Source organism: Otolemur garnettii, unplaced genomic scaffold (assembly GCF_000181295.1).
Source record: "Otolemur garnettii isolate 467f Iridium unplaced genomic scaffold, OtoGar3 scaffold00083, whole genome shotgun sequence".
NCBI lineage: Eukaryota > Metazoa > Chordata > Mammalia > Primates > Galagidae > Otolemur > Otolemur garnettii.
In genome coordinates, this window is record NW_003852478.1 from 2775134 (window position 1) to 2784624 (window position 9491).

General features: G+C 36.0%; 1 protein-coding gene across 1 annotated transcript in view; it reads right to left on the reverse strand.

The window, feature by feature from the left end:
• The window catches only part of GABRG1 (gamma-aminobutyric acid type A receptor gamma1 subunit), an 81394-nt gene that overhangs the window by 10906 nt on the left and 60997 nt on the right, over window positions 1–9491 (reverse strand). Inside the window, exons 6-8 of the mRNA XM_003794584.3 lie at window positions 8008–8145; window positions 7732–7884; window positions 2469–2680 (exon numbers count right to left, since the gene is read on the reverse strand). Coding sequence (XP_003794632.1) covers window positions 2469–2680; window positions 7732–7884; window positions 8008–8145 — 503 coding nt within the window. The remainder of the gene's footprint in view (window positions 1–2468; window positions 2681–7731; window positions 7885–8007; window positions 8146–9491) is intronic.

Genomic DNA, 9491 nt, shown 5'->3' on the forward strand with positions numbered 1-9491 from the left:
GCTCACAGCAACCTCCAACTCCTGGGCTCAAGCGAGTCTCCTGCCTCAGCCTCCCAAGTAGCTGGGACCACAGGCACCGCCACAACGCCTGGCTATTTTTTTTTTTTTTTTTTGGTTGCAGCCATCATTGTTGTTTGGCGGGTCCGGGCTGGATTCAAACTCGCCACTTTAGGTGTATGTGGCTGGTGTCTTAGCCGCTTGAGCCACAGGCACCGAGCCTATATCACATTTTTAGAAAAGAACTATTATTCAAGGAACACTGGCTATTTTGAAGATACTTCATGAAGTACTTTCTGTACATAATTTCACTTAATGATCAAAGTAACCTAATAGAAAAGATGGGATGACTTCCACCTTACAGATGGGAAACTGAGTTCCGTATTAGCCACAGATCAAGGAAGTAGCACAGGCATATTCTACTTTCTTCACTTAATATTGAAGGTGACCTTTTTGAGGTTGTAAAATAACTGTCCTTAAATATAAATTTAATTGTTGTCCAATGTCTTGTGTTCCTGTAACACAACGTATGAAATCATTCAACTATAAATGGACATTTTGGGCATTTTGGGTTACTCCAGATTTGCTGTGATATGGGTCCTGTTCAACTTCTTTTATTTGTGATTGTATAATAAAATTTATATATTTGAGAAAAACTAGTTTGAGATTTAGATTTTTTAGGGACACAGTTCCAAAAATGAAAATGGAACTGTTTATAACAAAACTAATTTAAACATTATTCTAGACAAATACCTAGAATATATAAGGTCTTAATAAATATTTAATGACTAAATAACTAAAGAACATCATAATTTTAAAGTTCTCACTCCAATAACTTAGTTCCCCTGAGTAAGTGTCTATGGAAACCATGGTTGAGTTTGCATGATCTGTTGTGAAATCTGTTAGCTGTAGTCCTAGAGTGGCCCCTTAGAGTAGCTGGTGTCCTTCAGAGACTCATGTGAGTGAGATTTTACATTGCCTGGCATTTATGTTAGTTATTTTCATCCTAAACAATGCCAAACAAACTCCTTAGATGTAAAAATTTCAAGGCAGTAATTAAACATGGCTCTTTATGAGTGAATGATGGAATGGAAAATCCAGAGAGGATGCTTGGCTTGCTAATGGAAAATAATAGAAAACGGTTATTTGTCTTTACTTAAAACGTTAGCAATGGATATTACAATTGACATCATTGCCCCTGATTCCTTAACATGTCCTGTGAAAGCACTAAAATTATGTCAAGTTAAAAGAGTCACAGATTAATTCTATAGTGTAAGTTACAAATTTACACTGCCAGAAATATGTTCTGCTTTCTTGAAATATGGTGGAAACCTAAAGGCAAAATCTGAAAGTCAAAAAGAGTTTGACTTTTGGATTATCACACAAAAAGGGAAATATTATTTCAAAGTATAGTAAAGTTTTATAAATTAACAGATGAAAAAATGGGGGGAGAAAAATTAAAAGCATCAAATCCTAGAGCTTCCAAAGTTGTTAATATGAGAAAGCAACATACGTTATTATATATAGCGGTACGCTCACAACTTACTACCCATGCATTGAGGTTTTAGACGATTCTTATTTGAGCATTTTCTTTGAGAACATTTACTGGAATCAGTGATGAAGTGTCTTTTTGTTAATTTTAGAAAAATAAATGTCCACTTTTTTTTTTTCATTTAGTTACAAGCTTGAGATCTGGAATCAAAAAAGTGACCTAGGTCTGCATCTTGGATCCTTTGCTCAAGGCTGTCCTTGTGCAAATCTCTGAACTTGTACTTGTGGGATTGGTCTGAGAATAAAGGAAATCATTCATATACCATGTGAGAGGAACGTCTGGAACACACAATAGGTACTGGACTTACGTTCACATATGTTACAGTTCTTATTAAAAATGGAAATTACTTTCAAATATCCTAAGACTTAAGCATGGAATTAAAGTCATGGAATCAATTTTCATATATAAACTTGATATGATTTAAGTTAAGGCAGACATACAATTGGGAAGGCAATGAAGAAAAGATTATAAATATACAAAAAACAAACAAAAAAAAAACTTTATAAGTGTAACTTTCAAACCCAGCTGAATATTAGCATTAAAGAGTGATGTTTAAGACTGAAAACATGTTAATTGTTTTGGCCACTCATTGTTAGAAATCAAAATCCTAATACAAAAATATTATTGAAGATAAATCTTAAATCATGTTTCTAGTAGAAAGAATGAACAATCATAGAAGAATTCAGAGCTTAACAAACCACTCTTTACACAGGCTATTTGATAGGGAATACTAGGGAAATATAAATACACTCTCTTGGTGGGCAATGTTAGGTACTCAGCTTGACTTTAATTTTGTTTAGCTTTGGCTGTGATGCCTACAGCATCCTTATTTGGCTAAAAAAAAAAGTACAACATGAATATTCAAAGCAGTAGCTCTCGGTCAGGTGAGGTTTATGAAATGAAAGCTGTTTTCACATACCGAGGCCTTAGTTTTCAGCTTTCTGTCTCTAGTAATCTTCTCTTTCTTGTTGCTGGTGAAATAGTGCAAGGTTCCATACTCCATCAAGGCTGCAAACACAAAAATGAAACAGACAGAAACAAAGAGATCCATGGCGGTGACGTAAGACACCTTGGGTAGAGACTTCCTGGCAATTGTACTCAGCGTTGTCATGGTCAGGACCGTAGTGATCCCTGTGAGAGGGGGAAAGGAGAGATGATGAAAAATGACAGGGAGCTCTTATTTTTCCTTCTGATACGGCAACACTGTGTGCAGAAATAAGCGACGGAAACAAAAGGGTATGATTACTAGTGATGCACAGAAAGAATTGCCAATAACCATAGCTACATTACGCCCCCTGTGCTCTGTCTATCTGCGTGAATTGTAATCATTTAAATCATTGCAGGCTGCAACTGACTTCCAGGACCCATCCTTTCCTTCCTCCATCGGAATAGAATGTCCAGTTTTTAGCTGGTATCTGGTTGCCCAGGAAAAAATTATTGCGACCTTCTCTGTATCTGTAGGTGGCCCAAGGCTAAAATGTAGCCAAAAGGAGCAGAATGAACAGAAGGGGTTGGTACCTGTAGCTCAGTGGCTAGGGCACCAGCCACATACAGTGGAGCTTGTGGGTTCGAATCCAGCCTGGGCCTGCCAAGCAACAACAACTGCAACCAAAAAATAGCCAGGTATTGTGGCGGGCACCTATAGTCAGTCCTAGCTACTTGGGAAGGTGAGGTAAGAGAATCGCTTAAGCCAAAGAATTTGAGGTTGCTGTGAGCTGTGATGCCACAGCACTCAACCCAGGGCGACAGCTTGAGACTCTGTCTCAAAAAAAAAAAAAAAAATGTCCAAAAGATGGCATTAAAAAGACAGCTTTAAAGGCCCTTTCCTGTCGGACTACAGGGGCCAGAGCACCAGCCACCTTCTTAGACCATTAGGTGATCTTAGGAATTAGTGTCACTCACAACACAGCAGAAAGCAGAAGGAACCTGAGGCCCTGATACTGAGATGTGTCATATCACCTTGGAATACCTACCCCAGGACATTCACATGCGGAATCAATACCCCTCTACCTAACTGAAGCAGCAGTGATTTGAGATTGCCTACCATCCATACACAGGTAAAACTAATCAAAACTAATCCAGCATTTCCTTATATGTTAACTTGGATTAAAACTACTTTTCAATCTCAAAATTTAAATAAAGAATACAGGCATACTTATATTAAGGGAATCTTTAGAAACACACCTGAATCCTTTATTATTAATAAGTCAGCATGTGTATGTAACTGGGATGTCCCCCAGGGCCCCATTCCGTGTGTGTGTGTTTGGAGGCATTTGTCGCTTTTTATTCCCTGGACTTCTTGTGACTCTCACCACTGTTAATTTTTGCTCCGCTTACTCACAGATGAAAATGCCATCTTCTTACCTAAACAACCATAATTCTGATTCCTTATCTTACCAGGAAGGACCCCAGGAGTGGAAATGTTTATTCTCTTAAAGGTATAAAATATAATGCCAAATACTTCTGAATTTGGCTGATAATTATAGAGTAGCAAGATCTATGATTAAAAAAAGGAATTAGAAAGGGGTGGTAGCAAGTCTCTTTGGTGTGGTGAAGGCAATCGCTCCCTCTTTCCCTCACGACTTCATTGAATCATGTCCCAACAATTTCTCTCACATGCCCCAGTTTTTCACTTTCATCATCTTTTACGAACGAAAAAATAATCAAAGATGACACAAATGTGACCGATTGGAATCATGGATGTAAATGTAAGTTCCATTTCTGACTCTATTAGTGCCGGCATCAAAGGAAACTTAAGATCTCTGTGTTTCTCATCAAAAAACCTGGCCCTGTGATAACTTGCTTGGGACTTACAGTAGATGTACACAAAAGGCACTTAATTTACTTATACTCAGCTTTACTGATTTAAGTTTTCTTCCTTTCTTATATTAGCAATTTAAAGCTATAATTTCTCCTCTAAAGGAGGCTTTAGCTGCGCCCTGCAAATACTTATAGGTTAAGTTCTTATTAAAATTCATGTTGAAATATTTTCTAATTTCCCCTTGATTCTTATTTTACCCAAGGCTTATCTAAGAGATAATTTTTTAAAGATTTCCAAATGTGTAAGGCCATTAATATATTAACTTTATGAATTTTTAATTTACTACCATTTTGGCCAAAAAAATACTTTTAAACATTTTTATCTTTTGCACTTCATTGACATCTTGGTTAAGGTTCCATATGCACTTGGAAATAGTGTCTTATGAAGTGAGGTATGGTGTTTTATAAATATCAATCAGCTCAAGTAGTTGATAATTTCAGTCAGATTCTCTGCATCTTAATTTTTTCATGTAGTTCCGTAAATGAGAAAGGGATTTAAAATGTCCAATTAAAACTCAAGATCTGTCTACTTCTCCTATTGTGTCTGACAGTTTTTACTTCAAATATTTGAAAACCAAAACTATATCTAGGGTTCATTTCAGTGAATACAAGTCTTCCCTTTCCTTTGACGTCCACACTTTTGGGGGGGGGGGGACTCATTAAATCACAATGTTCTCATAATCCAACAAGATAGGTTTCCAAAGCTATTTATGAATTCCATAGTTATGTCTCATCCTTACTTAAAAAAAGTTAAATCTATTGACTTTATTATGAATGATTACATTCAATTTTACTTTATTTGAATACTATCATATTCTTTTATAATATAAGGAAAACTACAGCAGAACTTAGAAACGTGAAGTTTATTTCTTCAATATACAGTAGTAATTATGATCACCATGATTAGCTAGAGAACATAATGAACTTTCTATTAAAATGTCTCTGAGTCCATGATAATGAAAAAATATTTAAGGTATTAAAAAGATAGTAAGAAAACACTTTGGATATGTTAATATTTTCTTTATGGCTTGCCCTGCTCAAGATACTCTAACAGTCTTTCATCAGATGTGAAATAAAATCCAAAATCCTTAAATAATCCACAAAGACTTGCAGGATCTACCCATTGGCCACTTCTCCAATCTCATCTATGTCTAGTTAGTCACAGTTGTTGTTTTATGAACCTCAAGCATGACGTGGCAGAAGATCCCACTTGGAAAACTGTGGTTGTCCCTGCCTGGACTACTTTTTTTTTTTTTTTTTTTGGCCAGGGGCTGGGTTTGAACCCACCACCTCTAGTATATGGGGCCAGCGCCCTAACCCTCTGAGCCACAGACGCCACCCCTGGACTACTTTTCTACCAAATATCCATCAGGTTTGCCCCACATCTCCTCAGACAGAACAACCTCAGCTTATAAGTCTGCAACATGAAATAGCAAACACCATACCACCTGCCTCCCTGTCATTCAGTAAACATTGATCTTGCCTTTATCACTGACTAAAATTTTGTTATGTGCTTTTTATATTTCCTCGCTAAAACGTAAACACCATGAACATGAGCAGATGGTAAATTATTCCCTGCTAACATGGCAGCACCAAGATCGCTGCTTGTTTCACAGAAAGTATTCGATAAATGTTTGTTAAAATATGGTGTTGAACTAGCGAGCCCAGGACTCGTCCTGCAGTGAGATATCTGTGTGGGTCTGCATGTAAGTGTGTACGTACACACTTCATAAATCTTGACTCTTCAACATCACAATAACAAAGTATATTTTCCAAGTTAGTTCTGGCTGTAATTATCTTTATAATTAATAGGCTAATACTAAAAAATATGAATTCACGCAAAAACACAACTTCACAGTTGTCTTTTCTCATCCACAACACTCTAACATGACTTTATACAAACGCAGTGGTGTAAATAATCCTTCAGATTTTCATTGGAAAATATATGGGAATAAATACAATGTTTAGCTTATACTCCTAGTGCCATAGAAAGATCTTAAAATAGTTTATACGCCTTGGACCATAAAATAATTTGAAATAATAAAGAAAACAGAATTCAGATATGCGTGGATTTTGCCCGCTGGCTATGTCAACACCTCTGTTTTGATTTCCTCGGGAACACAATTCCCAGTACAGAACTGGGTGCCTCAAAGCTATGTATGTCTCTGTTAATTTTTATGTGATCTGCATTTTAATATATATGTTAAATGGAATTATTTACCAACTGTCATAGAAACCACAAGAAAACATCTTGGTGGTTGAACACTGAAACAGTTTCAACTTTCTTTATTTTTGTTGTTTTTAAAGACACCATTATCAGCAGTATGATTCATATTTTACACTGATTTGGGGAATGAATTGATTGATCAACAAGAATTGTGTATCAATGCATGAAAACAGTTTATCATTTTCTTTTAAAAAATGTATAGCAATTAGACTCTCATTTTCTAAAATGATTTTTTATTGTAATAGACAGATACAAGGAGAGCAAAAGTTTATTTTATCAAGGAAGAATTACAAGTGGTAATTCCGTTAATCAATGTTATTGGATGGGCAACTCTCAAATACTCAAAGAATAATTATACATTTTATATATTACAGAAGCAGGAGGCTGCTTCTTCCTTTCAACTTTTTAGCCTTTGCAACAGTTAAGTATTCATTAACAGAGTATTTCTTTTTCTTTCTTTCTTTCTTTTTCCAAGACAGAGTCTTGCCCTGGGTAGAGTACTATGACGTCACAGCTCACAGAAACCTCAAAATCTTGGACTTAAGCAATTATTTTGCCTCAGTCTCCCAAGTAGCTGGAACTACAGGTGCCCACCACAATGCCTGGCTATTTTTTGTTATTGTTGTTGTAGCTGTCGTTGTTGCTTTAGCTGGCCCAGACTGGGTTCAAACCCACAGCCTCAGTCTATGTGGTCTGCACCCTGACCCACTGAGCTATAGGTGTCACCTATTAGCAGAGTATTTCAAAGCTATCCAAACATACACCAGTATATAAATACTAGTTCTTAATGATTCAGATAAAACATAAAATCTAGATGAAAAGTGATTGAAAATATTGACCAAAATAAGATTTAAGTACTCAGTATGATTTTCATGTGTTAGTTCTTAACTGTGTGACCCTGGTTCCCTTAACCTCCATCAGCAGAAAAAATCAGTAGTTTTCTGAAATTTCAAGTCCATTAAAATTCTATTTCCTGTGTGTTTGTCATCTGTTCCTTTCAAAGTGGTATCACAGTAGCGTTTCTGGCAACGGATTGCTTAGAGGAATCTTTCTAATATATGCAGCTGTACACTTGTTTGACATAAAATGTTTTTCAAAATGCTATAATATTACACTGTAATATTCCACGTCTTACCCAGTGATGTTCTCGCAGGGACGGCATCTTTATTGATCCAAAAAGACACCCAAGAAAGAACCACCGTCAGGATACAAGGAATGTAGGTCTGAATGGTGAAATAGCCCATCCTTCTGCTCAGGTCAAAAAAAATTGTCATGATAACATAATCCCCTGGAAGAAAGAAATATGTTTCATTTTGGCTATAAAATATAGAAAAGTGTAGCCCCCAAACCATATATTTTAATACGAATCTCATTTAGTATTAGTGTTATTCAGGGATGTATTTCTCCTTACCAGAGATTGTGTGAGAGATTTCAGTGGAGTTTCGTAACCCCACGAACGCAAACTGATATAATCTCCAGTATTTAGGATCTGCCACTTCTACAGAGGGCTTCTTCCACTTATACTCAATTTCATTTTTAGGGTATCCGTCTAGAGAAAAACGTAAAATAACAATATAGAGGGTAGCAATATCCAAATCCGTTATGGTTGTAATATCAACATTATCTAAAGACAAACTCTTGAAACTTCTTCCTCCTTTATTATAAGATATGACCAGTACAGAAAATACTGCACAAATACATATGTATAGTTTAAAAAATAAGAATATACTGATCAAACAATGATACACTATGTCATCCTTGTAAAGCAAGAAATAGAACCTGTTAGCTCTCAGAAAGACCACGTATTTACCCGGTACAGGATTCTCCCTATGTCTGGGGGGGGAGCAGTCCTGATTACTGTGATAATGCTTCCCTTTTATATTACGGATTTTATATATGGATCTCTAAAAATATAGCTCAGTTTGAGTTCTTTTTGAACTATGTTTGACCATTGCCATCCTTAATGCATCATTGTACATCTTTAATACTGTGATAGTCATTAATATTGTATGTATATTGCTGCATTTAAAAATGTACCAAAATGTATCTATTTTACTGTTGTAGACACTTGTAATATTTCCTATTGGCTATTCCTTACATTGTTTCTAGAAACATTATTATACCTAGCACGTGCCTTACAAAATATAAATATGCACAAGTTTCCCTGGGGTGTATATGTAAGTATGGAATAGCTGAGTCATGCTTTACACATAATTTCAACTTCATGGAACAGTGCCAAGCGCTTTCATGGAGCATATGCTAACTATTCTCTCACCAGCCGGGGTGTGAAAGTTCACGTGAATCCACATTCCCGTTAATCTATCTCGATTTGGACAGTCTCTTCATTTTTGCTGGTCCATGAAGTGCATTTGGTTTCACATTTTCATGATTGCTAATAAAACCTTGTATTTTATTTTATTTTTTAAAAAATTCAGTATTTTAAGAATAGGTTCATTAGATTCTTGGGCTTCTTTTTTAGATGGTTGCTTGTTCACATGTCCATTAGTTGATTGGATTTTCTCTTCCTTTTTTCTGTTTTTTAAAAAATGAAGTCTTGATATATTCGGAACAGTAGTCCTGTATTAGTTACACTGAAAATATTTTTATGTATACTATGCTTTCTACAACTGAGCTGTGTTCTTTCAAAAAGAATATTTTGCCTCATATCAGGGAAGCCCTTGAGGGATTTCTTAACCAACTAAGTCAAGAAAATGTGGGCTAAAAAACTATTTGAATGTGTACTTGTGATTAGATGCTCTCAAGAACAGTTATTTCATCTTGGAGTGCTGATTTGCTGGGGTTTTTTTTTGTAGAGACAGAGTCTCACTTTATTGCCCTTGGTAGAGTGCTGTGGCATCACAGCTCACAGCAACCTCCAGCTCTTGGGCTTAGGCG